The sequence below is a fragment of the Palaemon carinicauda genome, chromosome 44 (genome assembly GCF_036898095.1).
Source record: "Palaemon carinicauda isolate YSFRI2023 chromosome 44, ASM3689809v2, whole genome shotgun sequence".
NCBI classification, from domain to species: domain Eukaryota; kingdom Metazoa; phylum Arthropoda; class Malacostraca; order Decapoda; family Palaemonidae; genus Palaemon; species Palaemon carinicauda.
In genome coordinates this window covers 38,119,697-38,141,641 of record NC_090768.1, presented here as the reverse complement: position 1 = coordinate 38,141,641, position 21,945 = coordinate 38,119,697, and the positions used below count along the sequence as shown (strand labels likewise).

Here is a 21,945-nt window from a genome sequence, read left to right as displayed (position 1 = left end):
GGACGAGCTGAGACTCCTCAAAATTGACCAGGAGGCCCAGTTCCTTGGTCAGATCCATAGTCCATCTGAGAATCTCCAGACAGCGACGACTTGTGGGAGCTCTTAAAAGCCAGTCGTCTGATGGAGCCGGACACAAGATCATGGTACTGCTGCACAGTCTGTGAACTGTCAACCATGGGGAAGCGAGGAAGTACAGTGACAACCCGAAGCTGTCTAGACTGTCTGGGTCGTACAGACAACTCCTTATCGGGTTGCTGAGGTTGCCGCACTGCGTCACAACAAGTCACTTCTGCTGGTTGTTGAACGTCTTCCCAGTGACACACTGACTCCGTAAACAAAAAATCCTTTAACAAGGACTAAGCTTGGACTGCATGTCTTGCAACACAGCTCAAGGTCTATGGGAGCAGGTGTGGTAACAGACGGGGTTAGTGACTGAAGTGGAACCATTACCTTCCCTGGAAGCATGTTATGCTTAAATAAAAGTCCACAGGAGGCTACGCAGCTAAAGGCTCCTCTCCAAAAGACAGAGTCCTCAAGGGAATATCAGAAGGAGGGAGAAAAGCACTTTCTCATCTACAGGGACCATATCCGAGAAAAGCTAAGTTCTCTCAGTGAGGGTTTCACTGGTGCAAAAGCAGCAGACTAGAAGGCAACGTTATGAAACTGCTTGACAGTCTAGTGAGTTGGCAACAACCAAAGATGTGTGACTGAGAAGCATGCGGTAAGGTATGCAAAGCATGTTGTATGCAGAGCATGCTGTATGCAGAGCATGCTGTATGTAGAGCATGCTGTAAGGTAAGCAGAGCGTGTTGCATGGCGTGTAACATTTCTCAGAAATTCCATGACCAGTGCTAGAGTGAGTAATATCGCATTACTGTCCATTGAAAGTGCACGTGCCGAGGGATTTGATTTAGACTGTTTTGTTGATGAATTTGATAGCCGGCATGATAATCGTAGAATTAAGCTGCACTAAATGTACTATAATCTACTTCACCTCAGGAAAGGGAAACTCGCCCTGTTGGCAACACTGCATACTTCATGCATGCTTGCATGGGGTTTTAATATCAACATAATATTTACCTTACATTCATAACTCATGATTCATTTTTGTTTTGAAGATATTTTTGCCATATTTTGCGATTTTGTTAAAAATATATTGCAAGGAATACATATATATTTTTATATTAAGTAATACAAATAACCTCCATTATCATAATGTTTGTGTAGGCATACATGTATCTGATTACAAATGCAAGTTATGAAAGTAATGAGGTGTTATTATTGTCATTTGTTATTTCCAAGTTGAATGGGAAGAGGCTCAAGTTGAGGAGAAAGTGGCAGATGCATGCGTTGAGGTGGCTGACTCATAGCATGAGGTTGCTGCCTCAAGAGTTGCGCTTGCTGTAAGGGTTGCGGATGCGCAGTAGCAGGTTCCTGAGGAACGAGTTAAGGTTCCTGAGGTGTGAGCTGCGAGAGTTGAGGTAGCGGCTGCGCAGAACGCAGTTCTTGTCTCGCGAGTTGAGGTTCCTGAGGTGCTAGCCTAAGGAGTTGAGGCTCTCGCCTTGAGGAGGGTTGAGGTCGCTGCAGCGAGTGCTGAGGTGGCTGCCTCATTGATGGAAGAGGTTGTCGTACCTCAAGAGATTGTTGCCTCGCTGGTGGAACCGCAAGCGGAAGCGGAGGAAGTAAGGCATAAGATTCCTGCTCCCATTGCTGAGGTTGCCTTAAGGAAGGCGGAGGTTGCTGCACACCGCTGGTAACTGGCAACTCAGTACGCGGTAAGGTATCCTGAGGAACCTCAACATCGTACGCCTGGCAGACTGGACTGCGGTGAGGCGGAGCGATCGCAGGAGGAGGTGTAACCTTCTCAGCCTGACACTCACGCATTAAGACCGCAAGCTGTGACTGCATGGACTGCAGCAAAGTCATCTTGGGGTCGGCAGACGCTAAGGTCTGCTGAGGCAAAGCCTTAACAGAAGATGAGGTCTGTTGCGGCATCACCTTACCTCTCTTAGGAGGTGTGCAGTCACCTGATGACTGCGGAGAGTCAGAGCTAACCCAATGACTGCATCCGGGTTGTTGAACTCTAGAGGTCTGGACTTTACGTTTAAGAGGTCTTGAGACCTGAGTCCAGCGTTTTCTCCCCGAAATTTCTTCTGCAGACGAGTAAAATAAGGGCTCAATCGTCTGCGGGTGGGAGTGACGGTCTCTGTAAGACACGCCCGCAACCACCGAGGATACTTCTGTGCGCCGATCAAGGCCTGCCGAACCCTTTTGCCCTTCGACATTGCTTCTCCCCTGGGCTTGGGAGCTTGCAAGAGGTCCCGGACTGGGAGGACGACTGGCACGCACAGAAGTACCCTCACGCACAACACTGACACACTTTGCGCTAATCACTTATCACTTTTGAATTTCTGTTTGCACTTATTTCACTGAACTCGAAACTTTAAGTGGTTTGTACCTGAAACACGCAATTCTATCCTTCCTTAAAAGTTAGTAATTGCGAAAACAGAATTACAATGTAACAGAAAAATCTAATGAAAGATAAATAATTCAGTGGCTGGAAAGAGACTAAACACTAGATCAAATAAACTACGTTTAAAATCTCTCACCGCATAAAGCTTGAGAACAAGAATAAACTCTAGAAACGTTTACCTTCTTCCCCTAAAGAGACTAGGGAGAAGAGCAAAAACGATAACAACGTTACTCGCTTGAACGAAACGTTTATCCAGCTCTCTCTCCCTCCGTCTCTATCTCTCTCTTGACTTAGAACCTGAGAGAAGAGCCCAATCATATATATCGTTAAAACATATTATTGTTAAAGGAAAAAAACTGAAATATTTCCCAAATAAAAAGTTCCTTTATTAGAATTAAAACCATTAAGCTAAGAAAGAATGAACAAAACGCTAGACACGGTTACTCTTACTGCAACGTGACACCGTGAAAATACTCTCTCTATCGTAACGATAGAGCGCAAGTTGAACGTTCTGAACGTCAACAACTGCAGAGACAAAACAAAACGTTAGTTCAACTTTGAAAACAGTACGAGACTATCAAAGAAATTCTTTCAAAAACATTAAAATAGCATAATATGTTAACAGGTAAAACCGAAATGACGGGCTCAATGTTAATTAACTTCGGTACCAAGAAAAGACCGCCTACTATTAGGAAAGGTCGAATATAAACAAATATAAAAATTAATTTTAATAAGTTTATAATAAAAGGAAGTTAATCGAAGAGGCCTATAAAAGGCGGAGAGATATAAAATAAATCTATAACTTTTGTTAAGCAAAATTAAGAAAGAGAGTCTATACTCTCTTAGACACCAACACTTCCGTCTAAGGGAAGAGTCGGCCATTTAAAGGTGAAAGAGTTCATACTCTCTTCGTCACCATAATTAATCAAATTAATTCCAAAAGCTAGCTAAGCTAATAATAAAACTTCCTGAATAGCGAAAGCTGAAATCTTAGAGCAATACTTCACCAAAAACCGTGAACAAGACTCCAAAATTATAAGCGTATCCATGAACGTCTTGCCGGAAGCACGACAGAGGAAAAATTGAAGTGGTGTCAACAAGAAGTACTGCAGTACCTGGCCACAGGTGGCGCTTGTGAGTACACCCCCCTCTTGTATAGCGATCGCTGGCGTATCCCTTCCGTAGAATTCTGTCGGGCAACGGAGTTGACAGCTACATGATTATCGGGCAAGTTTAATATTGAAAATGTAATATTATGAATAATTTGTTCAAGATTTGAAAAAGGGCATACAATATTATGATAAAAATAAATTATCCTTCAATGATTTATGTAGTGGATATAAAATTTACACCATGCTATTCAATAAATAGACTACTCACTTTACTTGACCATCTTAATGACTGTTTGTGATGGGGAAATTTCTTTACAGACTGCAGTACCAACTTTGGCCAACTCATTTCAGGATTTTACTGGAATTCTGAAAACAAGAAATATACATTTGTAAAAACGAGAGAGAGAGAGAGAGAGAGAGAGAGAGAGAGAGAGAGAGAGAGAGAGAGAGAGAGAGAGAGAGAGAGAGAGAGAGAGAGAGAGAGAGAGAGAATCAACCAGCTACTGCTGTGAAATTCTTGTACACTAATATGAAATCCTATGATATTGATTTCATTTTATACTCTGCAATCACATGAAAATTTACATCTGCAGTTGGGTATATCGTGGAACAGCATCTCATGTCCTGATCAAAACATTTCCATGATTTACAAAAAAAGAAAACCATTAAAGCTGCTGCCTATTTTGAGAGCTAATATTCCAATCAATACCCAATAAAATACTACTGCACAGTCTTAAGACCGAGAAATTTGTTGAAAGAGATCCAAATCCACAAGTTTTGTTTCAGAATTACTTAAACTAAAGTACTTATGATGTTAAATTACATAAACCTCCTCAATGTAATCAGTATTATTATTATTATTATTATTATTATTACTTACTAAGCTACAACCCTAGTTGTAAAAGCAGTATGCTATAAGCCCAGGGGCACCAACAGGGAAAATAGCCCAGTGAGGAAAGGAAACAAGGAAAAATAAAATATTTTGCGAGCAGTAACAACATTAAAATAAATATTTCCTGTATAAACTACAAAAACTTTAACAAAACAAGATGAGAAATTAGATGGAATAATATGTTCGAGTGTACCCTTGAGCAAGAGAACTCTAACCCAAGACATACTCCAACATACACACAGGCAAAAAATAAAATTATAACTATGGTTGATTACAATTTTATCTGTGCCAGTTCACTTTACTTAATCACAATACAGAAAGCTCAAACACATCAATATTCTGTATGCCATAGACAGTTACTGTAATTGGTTCCATAAGACCCAACTCCGGTCTGACTTTCACCTTGTAAAGGGACCTAGCCTATACCTTCCCTGTATACGTACCAAACACCATCAAGTACAGTACTTACAGCATGCTATCAGGTGACAAGCACTTACTTCTCTTCATTATAAAAACCAGATACCTTCATTAATAACCTTCCATGTGAAGTACAGTACATCTGTACTGTGAAGTACAGTACATCTGTACTGTGAAGTACAGTACATCTGTACTGTGAAGTACAGTACATCGGTACTGTGAAGTACAGCACTAAATTTTAATTTTACAATTTAGAAACTGGCATGAGGTCAGGTAAAAGGGCAAAGCATGGATTTTACATGTCTACTGCATTGTATCGTGGATATTATGTATTACTATTTGATATTCAACGATCAGCGATGTAAAGTCGCAACTTACATTTGTGAAACACACAAACTGAGGTACTACTGTAAGGAGGCACACTACCAAAAACTGCCGATACAACATTGCAAAAGAGAATGTAACAACTTTTGGTAGCAAGTACAGTAGTATTATTACAATGTACTATACTACAAAATATATGATCCTTTACAAAATACAATACATACCTATTCAACTGCCAATTGATCTAGACACTTGATATGCCTTAACCAATGCATAACATTGACCTCAACAGACTTCATTTCCAGAAGACAAACATGTTTACAAGAACTCAGAAGTTCCTTGATAGGCCTGTCTGCCCAAGGTCTTTAACAGTAAACACATTTTTTCTGTGCATGGTAAACAAGAAAGCTCCAATGACATTCACACAGACCTAAAAATTGAATATTTCTCCCAGTTCCTGATATATGTTACTTTTTTAATCTAGTCGTCTCACAATATTAGAAACTGTGAATGGAATCTAATACAATCAAATTAGTTATCATAGCAGTTATTGAAGTTCAAGAAATGCCTACAAGTTTTTCAATTTGTAAAAAGTTTACACTTGGAGGTTTTCATCGAATATTCTACAGTATCGCCTCGATAAGAATGAGAAGCATACCAAGAGAGGATTCACAAATGAAACAAATTACCCTAGACTTCCATCTCATGATTCCCCAACCTCTACATATTGGTACACAAAATGCTTTTAAAAAATCAATCAATCCCTCTTTTATGATACTGTATAACTTACAACATCGTACTACTTCAACAACTTTCAATTAACGGAATTTCAATTATAAAAATTATTTCTATACTGTACTTCACTTAATGTTCATAGGACTTCTCTCTCAAAGCTGCTTTAATATCTACATCTACCCTAAAACTAAAAATAAATCCTGTTTGCTCTCCCTGTAATAGGCCCCTCTAGTGACGTATTGAGTACTGTATCTGGCGGTTAATTATCTGTGTGGGATCACCATAATTCCTTTCAAAATTTAAAGTCTCAAAGTTGAAACTAGACCACAAGCCTCTTGACATCACTAGTCATTCCTATTTAGATCTAATATGCACTAATGTAAATTTACCTCATGCAGTATAACCTGGCCTAAATACTCATGAAGAGAAATTGCAACATGACAAATTCGTAGATAATTTGCATTTTTCCTAACTATACAAACCTTAGCTATTTAATAGGGGTATTACTTTCGGCATAGCTGAAACGACGAGCCATTAAAATCTAACGAGGGTTTACTACCCACACCGCTAGTTAGCGGGGGTAGGGGAGGGTAGCTTGCTACCACTCACGTTCACACACCTGTGATTTAGTCACTTTCCTTGGATATAGGACTTCAAGGGGGATAGGGCTGGCGGGCAAGTTTGGTTAAATAGCTAAGGTTTGTATAGTTAGGAAAAATACAAATCATCTACGAATTTATCATTTGTTCCGTAACTGGAATACAAACCACGCTATTTAATAGGGGTGACTCACCCATTAGGAAGGGTGGACGTCCCAGCCAGTTCTGGCTTTTTGGCCTTGCCCGGGGACTCGTTATTTGAGTGTGTAAGCACCCAAGAAATAAGGAGTCCCTGCACCTCGCTAGAGCCTTGCTACGCAAGGACTGCGGCCTACGGCCTACGCAAGATGTGTGTGAAGGTATGAAGAAGTGTGACTCGTCCTAGGAAGTTGTTCTGAAGTTCTTTAGATGGAAACTTGTAGACTAGGACTTTCCCAATACTACCTCGTCAGGGTATGGGGACGTAACAGTATTAACCTTAATACTAGAAACACAAGGGAGCCTCGTTTACCTGCAGTGGTTTGAGGTCAGCTATGCAGAGAACCCAGGATGCTGCTTTCCCCAAGAGAGGGGATGATGAAGAAAAGAATAAGGGCCAGTCAAACCTTTTCATTCATGCAGACTAAAACTAGGTAACAATGCCCTCAACCTTCTACTACTTGTCCAATAAGGAGCTTGAGGTTTTAAACCAGCTGTTGTGCAGCCACCACAGGGCCGATAGAGAACGTATCGAGCCTCCTGTGGGTCACGTCTTGAAGGTAGTGGGCTGTCAACGTTGTTTGGCATTTCCACACCCCTGCTTGAAGAACCTGCTTCACTGAGAAATTTATTTTGAAGGCCAGGGACGTAGCTATGCCCCTGATATCATGTGCTCTAGGGCGACGTGACGGAGAAGGATCTGAATTCAGGGCCAGGTCAATGACCCTACGAATCCATGCAGAGACGGTGTTCTTGGTGACCCTCTTCTTAGTCCTTCCTGTGCTGACAAATAGTGCTGGCACATGAGGACAGACTGCAGCTGTTCTTTTGAGGTGTACTGTAGCCTCAAACTCCTTACTGGGCATAGTACAGTAAGAGATGGTCTGGGTCATCTGTTACAGAACGGAGACTAGAAATCCGGAAGGAGTCGAATCGAGGATCCACCACTCCAGGATTCTGAGTCTTAGCAATAAACTCTGGGAAGAAGCTGAACGTTACCTCCCCCCATCCCCTTGAATGGGCGATGTCATACTAGAGACCATGAAGTTCGCTGACTCGCTTGGCAGAGGCCAAAGCGAGCAGGAATACCGCCTTCCAGGTCAGGTGGCGATCTGATGCCTGGCGTAATGGTTCGTAGGGAGGTCTCTTAAGAGACCTGAGAACTCGAACCACGTTCCATGGGGGAGGTCTCACTTCCGATTGAGGGCAGGTAAGTTCATAACTACGTATGAGTAGGGAAAGTTCTAGCGATGAAGAAATGTCCATTCCTTTCAGCCTGAAAGCTAGACTTAAGGCTGAGCGATAGCCTTTCACTGCCGAGACTGAAAGGCGCATTTCTTCACGCAAATACACAAGGAACTCCGCTATTGTTGGAATATTGGCATCGAGTGGAGAGATACCCCTTTATTATTATTATTATTATTATTACTATCCAAGCTACAACCCTAGATGGAAAAGCAAGATGCTATAAGCCCAGGGGCTCCAACAGGAAAAAATAGCTCAGTGAGGAAAGGAAATAAGGAAATAAATAAATGAAGAGAACAAATTAACAATAAATCATTCTAAAATAAGAAACAACATCAAAACAGACATGTCATATAATAAACTATCAACAACATCAAAAACAAATATGTCATAAATAAACTATAAAAAGACTATGTCTGCCTGGTCAACAAAAAAGCATTTGCTCCAACTTTGAACTTTTGAAGTTCTACTGATTCAACCACCCGATTAGGAAGATCATTCCACAACTTGGTCACAGCTGGAATAAAACTTCTAGAGTACTGCGTAGTATTGAGCCTCGTGATGGAGAAGGCCTGGCTATTAGAATTAACTGCCTGCCTAGTATTACGAACAGGATAGAATTGTCCAGGGAGATCTGAATGTAAAGGATGGTCAGAGTTGTGAAAAATCTTATGCAACATACATAATGAACTAATTGAACGACGGTGCCAGAGATTAATATCTAGATCAGGAATAAGAAATTTAATAGACCGTAAGTTTCTGTCCAACAAATTAAGATGAGAATCAGCAGCTGAAGACCAGACAGGAGAACAATACTCAAAACAAGGTAGAATGAAAGAATTAAAACACTTCTTCAGAATAGATTGATCACCGAAAATCTTGAAAGACTTTCTCAATAAGCCTATTTTTTGTGAAATTGAAGAAGACACAGACCTTATATGTTTCTCAAAAGTAAATTTACTGTCGAGAATCACACCTAAAATTTTGAAAGAGTCATACATATTTAAAGAAACATTATCAATACTGAGATCCGGATGTTGAGGAACCACCGTCCTTGACCTACTAACAATCATACTTTGAGTTTTGTTAGGATTCAACTTCATACCCCATAATTTGCACCATGCACTAATTCTAGCTAAATCTCTATTAAGGGATTCACCAACCCTAGATCTACATTCAGGGGATGGAATTGATGCAAAGAGAGTAGCATCATCTGCATATGCAACAAGCTTGTTTTCTAGGCCAAACCACATGTCATGTGTATATAGTATGAAAAGTAATGGGCCAAGAACACTACCCTGTGGAACACCAGATATCACATTCCTATAATCACTATGGTGCCCATCAACAACAACTCTTTGAGATCTATTACTTAAAAAATCAATAATAATGCTAAGAAACGACCCACCCACTCCCAACTGTTTCAGTTTGAAAACAAGGGCCTCATGATTAACACGGTCAAAGGCAGCACTAAAATCAAGGCCAATCATACGAACTTCCCGACCACAATCAAGGGATTTCTGTACAGCATTGGAGATTGTAAGAAGGGCATCACATGCTCCAAGGCCTTTACGAAAACCAAATTGCAAACTAGGGAGTAGATGATTACCTTCAGCAAACCTATTAAGACGTTTTGCCAGAAGACGTTCAAAAACTTTAGATAATATGGGAGTTATGGAAATTGGGCGGTAATCAGTGGGACTTAAGCTACCACAAACACATTTACATAGAGGAGTAACATTACCAATTCTCCAACTAGTGCTAAAAGCTCCTCTTCTTGCTAACTTGCGCAAAATAACAGATAACTTTGGAGCTAAGAAATCCACGAAACCAACCACAGAAGACTTTCCACTTTGCCTGGTAGACTGCTGCAGAAGACTTTCGCAGGTATCCAGACATCCTGACAGTAACTTGTTGCGCAAATCCTCTCTCAGAGAGGAGATGCTGGATAGCCTCCTGGCATGAAGTCGTAGTGAACCTACGGCTTTGTGGAAGATGTTGGCATGTGGTTGTTTGAGAAAGTTGTGTCGTGGAGGAAGTCCTCTTGGTAGCTCCGTTAGGAGCTGCAGAAGGTCCGGGAATCATTCAGCGTGATGCCATAGCAGAGCTATGAAGGTCATTGAAAGATTGACCAATGTTCTGGTCTTGTTGAGTACCCTCCTCATCAGACAGAACGGGGACAAAGCCTAAACGTCAATGTCGTCCCACCGTTGTTGGAAAGCATCTTGCCAGAGAGCCTTGGGGTCTGGGACTGGGGAACAGTACAGCTGGAGCCTGAAGTTCAGGGCCGTTGCGAAAAGATCCACAGTCGGAGAACCCCACAAAGTCAGGACTTTGCTGGCTACTAGATGATCCAAAGACCACTCTGTACTCACTATCTGAGATGCTATGCTCAGACTGTCGGCGAGCACATTCCTTTGGCCTGGAATGAAGCGTGCCGATAGTGGTATCGAGTGGATTTCGGCCCATCTCGGTATCTCTACTGCTAGATGGGATAGTTGCTGCGAAAAAGTACCTCCTTGTTTATTGATGTAGGCCACTACTGTGGTGTTGTCGCTCATCACCACCACAGACTGACTTGCCAGGTACTGTTGGAACTGTTGAAGGGCCAGGAAGACGGCCTTCATCTCTAGGAGACTTATATAGAGATACTTTTCTGACTCTGACCAAAGGCCTGAGGTCGTGTGGTGCAGCACGTGGGGCCCCCACCCTTTCTTTGAAGCGTCTGAAAACAGCACCAAATCCGGGGGGAGGATGAGAAGATGCAATCCTTTTCGTAGGTTCTCGTCCGCCACCCACCACTGGAGGTCCGTCAGTTCCTCAGGTCCCACGGGGATCTGGATATCCGGGGAATCGTAACCTTGATTCCACCGGGACTTGAGTTACCTCTAGCGTTTGCGGCCTCAGCTGCTCCCTCTAGGATTCTTGCCTCCCCTGGAGAACTTTTTGCTCTTCCTATCCTTGACAAGAAAGGGCTTAGACACCACGGTCTTCACTGCTGTCGTCGATTTAGCGGTCTTGGCTGGACGGGACTGCTGTGGTGCTGGAGACTTCCTCCACCTCTCAGCGGCCTGTTCCACATCCTTAGGTTCAAACAGGATGGATCCCTTTAAAGAGGAATGTCTGAGCCTATTGATCTCGATGCTAGGGACCTTCTGATGGCATCTCTCGGCTACCGCATCCCGACGTTTCAGGATGGTGTTTGCCCACAAGTTCGAGACTTGGTGGGCCAGAAACTCGATCGTGGGAGTACTCGAGAGAAGGAAAGTCTCCATAGCTTTCCTAGTACGTTCTTTGGAAAAGTCCTCAGAACGTATCAGGATACCTAAGGTCCCTAACCAGATGTTGAGCCACGAAGTGGCTTGCATAGCACACTTCGCAACTTTCTCCTGGTTAAGGATCTCGGTTGCCGAGAATGAGACCTGTCGGTTGGAGAGTCTCTCAAGAGGGACTCCCCTGGTCAGCTCTTCCAACGAGTGGTGAAGCGGAAGAGCTAAACAAGGCTCCTTAAGGATCTCGAAGTACCTCCTCTTCTGTACGAGAGGAGGAGGAAGGAGCTTGTTGGTGGCACTGGAACGGTTGGAGGAGGACATCTCGGAGAGCTGTACAGCGATCTTGTCCCTGGTACTCTTAACCCCCCTGAGACCAGGGCAGAGCTACACTGGTTTTGGAGGGTTTCTGAGAACCGAATACACGGTCCAAGACTGTGTCCTTGCCCTCTCGAGGAGGGATCTCCGGGTCGGAAAACCCGTTGAGAGCCCTCATTAGAGTCAGAACTTGCCAAAACATTTCTGACTCTTGCTGTTCTCCTCCTGACGTAGGACTTGCAGCGAAGTCTCCTGTCCCCAAAGGCTCTTCTTGGGAAGAGTCGCGGACATTCTCCGAGTGGCTAGTTGGCTCCGTCCTAGTCCTTATAGAGGACTTTGGTAATGTCTTAGAGTCCTTAGATTCCTTCCTGGGAAGGATGTAGGACTCTAACATTGAAGAAGATGGCAAGTTCCTTCCAGTCCCCACCTGAGAAGACACCTTAGCGCGAGGAGAGGTTTCCCCCATTGGTGCGATGGGATAAAGTCTCACCTCACATGATTCCTCTAAGGACGAGAAATATTCGTCCGACAGGGAAGGAGAGATGGTCTGGGGAACAGAAGGAACCTGCCTCGAAGGCTTACGTGGAGTCAATTTAGCCCTTGGAGAAGTTCCCGCGTCTGGAACTCCTCTTTTCCTCTTCAAAGGGGTAGAAACAGCCAAGGATCTGTGACCTAATTCAGAGAAAACAGGCTTGAACGCCTGCGTAACGGCTCTAATTAGTGCACCAAACCAGGGCTGTTGGCCGACAGACTCGCTGCCAGATATCCCCTTTGAAGGGGCAGGCATTGAAGGCTCCCTGGGAGGAGTTCTCATTGGTGGGTTTGCCTGGAATGGCTTAGGGATCCTGGACCCCTCTAGATGTTTCCCTTCCGCCACGATGCGCGCTGTTATGCGCTTGCGGGGAGGGGAATGAGGCAATGGCGACCTTGCCGTGAGTATCTCAGTCGTCTCGCGCGGGGGAGCGTAGTGGCGCTCGCGCGGGGGAGCGTAGTGGCGCTCGCGCGGGGGAGCGTAGTGGCGCTCGCGCGGGGGAGCGTAGTGGCGCTCGCGCGGGGGAGCGTAGTGGCGCTCGCGCGGGGGAGCGTAGTGGCGCTCGCGCGGGGGAGCGTAGTGGCGCTCGCGCGGGGGAGCGTAGTGGCGCTCGCGCGGGGGAGCGTAGTGGCGCTCGCGCGGGGGAGCGTAGTGGCGCTCGCGCGGGGAAGCGTATCGAGAATCGCCTGCGAGAGACTGCTGATGCGCGCGCGGGAGACTGAAGGCGCACAGGAGCGTGTGCGGGAGACTGTTGGCGCGCGCGCATGGACGCGCAGGATCAGGGCGTTGGGTGCGCGGGCGAGAGTTCACGTGAGCCTGAACCAGTCGTAAGGCGTGCGTGCGCGCAGGAGAAAGACCCCTGGTGCGCGGGCACGCAGTTGAAGCCTGAGCTGTTCGTGGGCGCGCGTCAGAATGAGGGCGCACAACTGCAGGAGAGAATGGGCGAGGGCGCGCACGTATCCTCTTGGATGCGTGCAGGCGAGGGCGCGCACGTATCCTCTTGGATGCGTGCAGGCGAGGGCGCGCACGTATCCTCTTGGATGCGTGCAGGCGAGGGCGCGCACGTATCCTCTTGGATGCGTGCAGGCGATGGCGAGCGCTGGTGCGCAGGCGAGTGCCGAAGCGTGGGAGAAGTCAATCTAGTTGAATTTCCAATAGCGCCCAGATCAGAAGATCGTGGGCGCGCAGGAGAGATGACTGCTGGGCGTGGGTGCTTGCGCGCGGGAGAAGTCAACCTAGTTGACTTCCCAATAGCGCCCAAATCAGATGATCGTGGGCGCGCAGGAGAGATGACTGCTGGGCGTGGGCGCTTGCGCGCGGGAGAGCGTTGGTTAACGGCGCGCAGCTGGGCGTGGGTGTGTCTGCTCAGGCAAAGCCTGGCGTGCAGGAGAGCGTGGGCACGTATGCTCATGAGTGCAAGCATAGCGCAAAGAAGAGCTGGGCTCCTGATGGGATGTATGCGCGCCTTGGCGCACATGCCCTTGATGACCTGTATTAAGGTTAGTTGACGAGGCCTGACGAGCGTGGAAGTCAGGTTTCGCTGGCGCGTAGCGCGCATCTGCATCCAGGAAGGGCGACGGCAGGTCGACAGGTCTGTCGGGTGGAAGGTCGACGTGTCGTTTGAAAGGACTACCTTCCATCGAAGGGGATCGTGAACGATCCGTAGAAAGGTCCAGGACCAAAGCAGGAACAGTCGGTGATCGATGATGAGGCTCCTCTGCGGGGGACTGCAACGAAGATGTAGAACCATAGAGGCGCCTCCTCACCGCAGGTGAAGGAAGGCCTCTCTGGCGAAGAGGAAGGCGAGCCTTGCGATGGATGCGCCCTCTGGGGGCCATTGGATCAGCAAGCTGACCTTCTGCAGTCCTCCAAAGAGGAGTCTCTGTAAGTGAACTCCCCCGAGGGGAAGAAACACCAGCAGGAGAGACTGTTGGACTTAGTTTTTCCCTCGTTAGTTGAACAGGACCGGGAGAAACTAAGCCGTCAGCTACCGTAGGGTTTGAAGAGGCAGAGGTGATGGGTGTTACCGCATTGGATACATCTGACACCACAACGTCGACAATCGACAGAGGATCAACCTCTGTCGGAGGCGGCGTTTGCTTGACAGCGGCACCAAATCGGATGTAGTCAAGTAAGACCTCCTTGGAGGGCGAACCCTCGAGCCCCAAGGAGGACCAAAGCTGAAAAAGGGATAAGTGACCGGGGGGGGGGGGGGGGGGGGCTGCAGCTTCGCTAGGGGAAACAACACCATCTCTCGAACCCCGAGTTTGGTAAACAGTACAATGGCCTACGCTACCACTCGACAGTCTCTCGAAAGAGACCGACCGAGTGGGAGCCTGGAGGAGGTTTGGGCAACGGAAGAAGAGGACTTGGGTTTTTCTCCTTTCAAAGAAACTTTCAAAGGAGAAATATCCCGTTCGGACTTCTTCCGTCGCCGCGAAAACCTCTCCCACTGGGAGGTACACCACTCACTACACCTGTTATCGCTATCACACCGTTGGCCCCTACAAGAAGGACAAAGGGCGTGAGGATCGGTCTCGACCGCCGCCATGAATGTTCCACAGGGGCGGTCGAGAAATCCAGGGCAGGTACGCATAATAACAGAGGCCAACTTCACACACAAACTGTAAAAGGAAAAGCAAAAAAAGCATTAATGGCTGCCAATGGCGGCGAGGATGAAAGCGGACACGTCCGACTACCATCCGAGCCAAGAGCAAAGTGAGCTCAAGCACAGGTGTGTGAGAGGGGGGGAGTAGCAAGCTACCCTCCCCTAACCCCGCTAACTAGCGGTGTGGGTAGTAAACCCTCGTTAAATTTTAATGGCTCGTCATTCCAGCTACGCCGAAAGTAATACCCCTATTAAATAGCGTGATTTGTATTCCAGTTACGGAACAAAGTAAAAGTAGGCCAAGAAAACAAAGAAGGTTAGCTCTTTACAATATTTTGGTTCTATTACGAGTGAAAATGGAAACCTTGATGCAGAAGTTAGTCATAAAATTCAGTGTCCAAGGATAAATTGGATCAGGGATACATTTTGATAGGAGGATCTGTGCAAAGGTAGAAGGCAAGTTTTTTAAAAGAGTACTTAGACCAGCCATGCTCTGTGGGGCAGAGGCTTGGCCAATAAAGAAAGAACAAGAAAGAAGAATGGAAGTGGCAGAGATGAGAATACCGAGGTGGATGTATGGTCACAAAAAAAGATAAGATGCAGAATGGATTGATCAGGGAGCAGTCAAAGTATTAGAGGTTCTAAAGAAAGCGCAGGAAAGAAGACTGAAATGGTTTAGTCATGTGACGAGGAGAAAAAATGAACATGTATGTAAAAGCGTTATAAACTTAAGAGGTGGAGGAGGGGAGATGCGGAAAGCCAAAGTTCTGGAAAAAAATTGATTATTGAATGATATGAAAGAAAAGGGGTCTAAGAGAACAAGATGTACAGGACAGAGGAAGATGGAGAAGGCCGACTAGAAACAGCGACACTATACAGAAATGGAAAGGCAAAGAAAAAGAAGAACAGTATTTGTGTGGGTTCGCCACAATTCCTTTATCTTTTTAGTCCCTAAGTCGAAACTACTCCACAACCCTCTTGACATCAATAGTTATTCTTAATTAGATCTAATATGCACTAATCTAAATCTACCTCACAAAACTTGACCTAAATCATCATGTCCTTATATAACAGGAAGGGCTTTGCACCTGTAACTACCAATCTTATCCAAAGATAACAGTAAAAATTTTGTACTTTATGAAGATTAGTTTAATCTGCTCACAAAGCAATTTGTATTTTGTATAGTTTTTGCATATACATTAAGACAATTCCAACAACTTTTCTTAGAAATATTTTTCCCGCAAATAAATACTGTATTACTGTATTAAGTGATAGTGGAAACAATCATCCCTATAACCTTCCCACTACTGTACATTCTTATCACTGGCGCACCACATCTGCTGCAAGCATATGGGTAGGCATCTCTGAATCACTTGGGTAAAAATTCCTGAATAGGACAATGCCAGGAGTTTGTTTCATTACTTTAAGTGCTAACGACATGTTTCTCAGCTAATGAGTGCACTCTATTGCCTGGAGTGTTAAGGATTGCTTCCTGAAGTAAAAAAAAATAATCAAAATAATGACAGACATGGTTGACATGCACAGATAATGCATGTACAGTACTGTTTGCTCATTAGCTCAATTTAGTAAGGAAGTATTTGTAATAATAAACAATGCTACTAACGACTCCAAAGGAAATGGGATGGAAAGTAGCGTTTTCTATGCATCCGGAAGTCCTAGAAATCAAAAGCACCAGTATTTTGACAGTTTCATCACTGTTACTCAGTTTTGATTACGTAAACGTTTTTTTTACTAAGAAGACTTTTTTATGACTTAAAGTTAATCTAAATATAAACACTATATTTGAAGGTTTATCGAATGTAATTAATGATGATACCTAGCATAAAGCTATAGCTTTTCAGTTAATGGTAGTTGACCCACCATAACTACAAACCTATGGATTTCCACCAAGAATAAAAAATGTTTAAAATATAGTAAAAACCAGTCTTATTTTCCACTAATCATTTATTGCACCATAATATAAATTTACCTAATTCACCATTGTATTAATAAACGAGCTCCCTCTAAGCATATTCGCGACCGTAAAAACTAGACTTCGCTCCCACTAGACAAAAACTCCACGGGCAAATGTACCTGTAGTTGGTTGGGACAGGCGTGAACTTTTTTATTACTTATCAAATTGATTTACAGAGCCTTTGTACATCAGTGGCCAGTTCCTCCAACGTGCATACAATATGGACGCCAACCAACCTAAACTTCCCCCCAACCTAACCTATAAGCTGTGTCCTTACCTAACTTGGGGGAACTAACACCATACTTGAGACCCCCCTTACACTTCCGTATCCCTGATTTCCTTAATGGGGGAAATATAGTTCATCTTTGCAACATGATAGTCTTATGAATTACTCTCTGAAATATATCATAAAGCATGTCTTTTGATTTACTTTAACATATGATTTAGTGTTACCTCGCCAAAAGTAAAGTCAGTTTGGACTTAAGTCTTAGGGTAAGCTAAGAACACGGCGGTGGAGCCTTTGTATATCGGCGGCCAGTTCCTCCCATATAGATTAAAAATGGGGTATTATTGTACTGTATTACAGGGCAATGTAACAAAAAATGGACATCAACTAACCTAAACTTTCCCCCTTACCTAACCTACAAGCCATGTCCTTACCTACTAACCTTAAGAAGGGGGGGTGCTAACACCCCTGCAACCGCCCTTACACTGCCGTATTCAAAGTTAGCCGTAATCATAAATAGAGGTGGCCGTTATCATACATACACCCCATGATGGTCTAAGGGGGCGGTCACATGCCACCACCCTAATAGTGAAGCAAGTAATGATAAGGCTCCTAAGTTACGTTAGATGGAGAAGTTTAGGGGACTTTGTATATCAGCGGCCAGTTTCTCAAGAGTTGATTAAAAATGGACATCAACTAACCTAAACTTTCCCCCCTAACCTAACCTACAAACCATGTCCTTACCTACATAACTTTTGAGTAAAGCCTTTGACACAGTGTCTCATGATGTGCTGCTTAAAAAGCTCGAACATTATGGAATACGTGGAAATGCGTTACTCTTACTAAAATCCTACTTAACGAGTCGAAAACAATTTGTGACCCTCGATGGCCATCTCTCAGAGGTTATGGATGTCAAAATAGGTGTTCCCCAGGGATCAGTCCTAGGACCGTTATTTTTCCTCGCCTATATCAATGATCTACCTCCATCAGTAGGTAGGTTAAGCTCCATACTCTTTGCCGATGACACTACGCTTCATTTTAGACATAAAAATATCTACTCCCTCTGTGATACACTAACCAATGATTTAACTCGTGTAAAAAACTGGCTACTAGCAAATAAGTTAACCTTTAATGAAAGAAAGACATATTTCATTATCTTTTCTCTACGAAGAGTTCCTGTTAACATAAGGGTTGCTATAGGAAATCACACTCTGGATCAGAAGTCCAGTGGTAAATTTTTAGGGATAATTCTTGATAATAAACTAACTTTCTGTGAGCATGTAAATATGACAGTTAATAAAATTGCCAAAGTAATGGGTATCATATATAGATTAAAAGAGTATTTCCCCTTATATATTATAAAACAATTGTATCACTCGTTAGTATCTCCTCACCTAAATTACTGCAATACGGCGTGGGGGAGTAGTAGTAGAAATGTCTTGCAACCATTAATTGTAATTCAAAAAAGACTGGTAAGAATCATAAGCTCCAGTGATTACTTAGCTCATACATCGCCACTTTTCCGGTCTCTCTCGATATTGAAGCTGGAAGACAATTATAAGCTCTCCTTAATGAATATGATGTTCCAAACACTTATTTTGAACAAATTTCCAGATTTAAGACGAAAAATAATTCAGGAACAATCAGTTCATCCATACGGAACAAGAAATTCAAACTTAACTCTTCCTTTCATACGTATTAATAGATGCGAGCAATCGTATCTATACCAAGGTATTAAACTTTGGAATACTCTGCCCGCTTATCTAAAGGCACTGCTTAGCGTTCGGTCTTTTAAGAAATCATATACAAATCTCCTGTTATCTGGGTATTAAGCTTTATTAATAAATATTTATACTTGCCTACCTAACCACAACGCAAGTATGTTTCATTGTTTAGAATATTTGTTTATTTGTAAAACTAGTTCTTTTACTGAGTTTTTTGCTTAATATCTACAATTTTTTCAATGTATATACCATTAGCTTTCATATACCATCTTTCCTTATCATATAAATATGCATTTCCATTTGTTTTTAGGCTAAGATTCTCATTTATATGTATCTATTTGTATACATATGATTATGTATATGTATGCGTACATTTTGTATATCTATATCCATATTTACTTTATTTTTTATTTTTACTTAATTGATGATATTATCTTGTTGTATTATTGCCCGAAGAGCTCTGCTCCACATGGGCTTGGACTGAGTCTTTTTTTCTTTTTGTAAATCTTTGAATGTAAATATCTTTTGTCCAATAAACATTATTATTATTATTATTATTATAACGCAGCTCTGCGACCACCCTTACACTGCCGTATTCTAAGTTAGCCATACAGGTGGCCACTATCATACATACACCCCGAAGTTTCGATATTCCATGCACGAGGGAGGTTGTCTGTCGTTGTAGAAAGGATCCGCATTATCCTTACCTAACAGGGTCCCTAGCCTTCTTACACTACGTGGTCAATACTCATGACTACATTCACCTAATAAATACAAATGGTCACTGCGATGGCAATGGTCATCAAAGTATGACTACATTAAGACCAATAAAACACTGACATAAAATACTGACATGAGTGACAGATTTCGAAAGATGGCTAAAGCACCGACACTGTACTTACAACTCTCCTTGCCTTCACTTAACATAGTAATATCGTCAATGTATCAAACAACTGTTATGTTGACCTGGTGACTGGTCTTCGTCAACTGGAGTCAAAATGATTCACGTCGTTCGTTTTAATGTCGTTTCTCTAAAATGTTTCATATTTAGCAGACGTAAAACTCCTCATCTAAATAATCTAAATGCTGTAGTGGATAAATAAAACATAAAAGTTCTTATTTATTGTTACTTTATATGCTAGAAACGAAAATAACATTCCTAAAAAAAACTACTTAAAGAGCGATATATTGTGAAATCCCATATACTTTCGTTCATTCTAACATGAGACGGAAATAGTGATGTAAACAATAACCACATGAAGGCTTTGTTAACTTGTGGTTGAATGGTCTTTAACAGTACTTGACTGTTCTTTCCACTTATGGAAAATACACTGTGCAATTGTATTCTAAATATGAGTATCGGACATGATAAGATAACAAAATTATCTATTAATATACCAAGACTAAGTAAAGATGGTTATTGAACATCGAAAGTTTACTGATAGGATTTTGATATTGTTTCTTTATTTTAATAAAATATATGCTTGGAAATAACAGTTCCTACCTAAAGGGCAATTCCTTGTTAAATTTTTTTAGTATACCAGTTATGAATAATGCCATGGACAAAGTAAGACGTTAAAATCGACCCATTCTCTTTGTTAGCCAATATCAGAATTTAATGATTACTAATGATTTGAAAAGGCTCAATAAAATGAAATCTGTTTTAAGTATAAAAATGTGGCTACCTTACATGAGATTCTCACTGACACAATAATCGCCCTATTCTTTACAAACTTTAACATATCTTACTCAACAGGCAGTTGAAACTAAACGCCTTGTAAGACTTCGCTTCAACATAATCACATTTCGTAACATTACCTTGATTAACTTTACCTCCCACTCCCAGGTAGACCAATCTGACCAACCAACAAAAATTTCGTTTGGTTTTGAATGTTGGCCACAATGAAGTAATGGCCTGTCCTTTCTGGTAATACTGGCATGACAGTCAACTCCTTCCCAACCGCTTATCCCTAGGCTTACATTAAAGGGTCCTCTACCACCAAACCTCTTCTCTCCATATCATCCTTCACCTTATCTCGCCATGTAATTCAATCTGCCTCCCTCTTGATCTTCTTCCCCAAGCCCTCCCCAGTCCTCACTTCCGCCCCACTATCTATCCTTAAAGGCCCAAATACACTGTCAATCATGATCGTACAATATCACGTGTTATGTGTGATTGAGTGTTTGAAATACACTCAATCACAATTTACAAATGGTAAGCCTGCAGAAACACGGATATTATACAATCATGACTGAGTGTATTTAGCCCTTAACACGTGCCCACACCATCTCAGCCGTGGCACTAACATTTAGGTACTAATCTTCACTACACCTGCCAATCTTCCTATTTCATAATTTTCCAGTCTTTCAAACAGTAATACTCCCATAATCTATCCTAGCATTCCCATCTCCAGTCTCTCAAGCTTTGCTTCACCTTTTCGTCTTAAAGCCCAAGTTTCAGATCCATACATTAACACTGGTCTTATTACTGTGCTATAGATCTTTTTGACTTTTACCTTGAATGGCAATTTCCCATCACATACTACTCAAGCTACCTCCTTTCACGTTCCCAATGCTGCTTTTATCCTATTTTCAACTTCAGCCTCTCACCCTCCCTTCCGATTTATAGTAGACCTCAAGTATCTAAATTGTTCTACCTATTTTAAGACTGTTCCTCTACTATCGTGTATGACTATCCTGTCCCTACATCCCTTATTGCTGACCATGGCTTCAGTCTTATCCACACTCACCTTCAATTTCAAACCACCCATTTCCAAAGTCTCATGCCCCCTTCTCTGTAAATCTTCCTCATTTTCAACAGTTATTACCAAATCATCTGCATATAGCAACTCCCATAATTCTTCATTTCTTATCCCTTCACTTAACACATCACAAGCATGATAGTCGACGGTTCATCATAAACAATCTTATATGTTTAGTATCTACCTATATCTATTATTATTATTATTATTACTTGCTAAGCCACAACCCTATTTGGAAAAGCAGGATGCTATAAGCCCAGGGACCCCAACAGGGAAAATAGCCTAGTGAAGAGAGAAAAAAAGAAAAGAAAAATTTTAAGAACAGTAACAAACTAAATATTTCTTATATAAACTAGAAAAAACTTCAACAAAACAAGAGGAAGAGAAATTAGATAGAATATTGTGCCCAAGTGTACCCTCAAGCAAGAGTACTCTAAACAAAGATAGTGGAAGACCATGGTACAGAGGTTATGGCACTATCCGAGACTAAGGAACAATGGTTTGATTTTGGAGTGTCCTTCTAGAAGAGCTGCTTA

The 21,945-nt window shown here is 42.8% G+C and overlaps 1 protein-coding gene across 3 annotated transcripts in view; it reads right to left on the bottom strand.

The window, feature by feature from the left end:
- Idi (Isopentenyl-diphosphate delta isomerase) overlaps positions 1-19,693 on the bottom strand; it is a 29,914-nt gene extending 10,221 nt beyond the window's left edge. The window contains exons 1-2 of one of the 3 annotated variants that reach the window (XM_068367043.1): positions 19,550-19,693; positions 3,854-3,951 (exon numbers count right to left, since the gene is read on the bottom strand). In XM_068367043.1, coding sequence (XP_068223144.1) covers positions 3,854-3,931 — 78 coding nt within the window. In that variant the 5' untranslated portion in view covers positions 3,932-3,951; positions 19,550-19,693. The other 2 variants (XM_068367045.1, XM_068367044.1) reach the window with 2 other exon arrangements.
- Between the last annotated feature and the right edge of the window lie 2,252 nt (positions 19,694-21,945).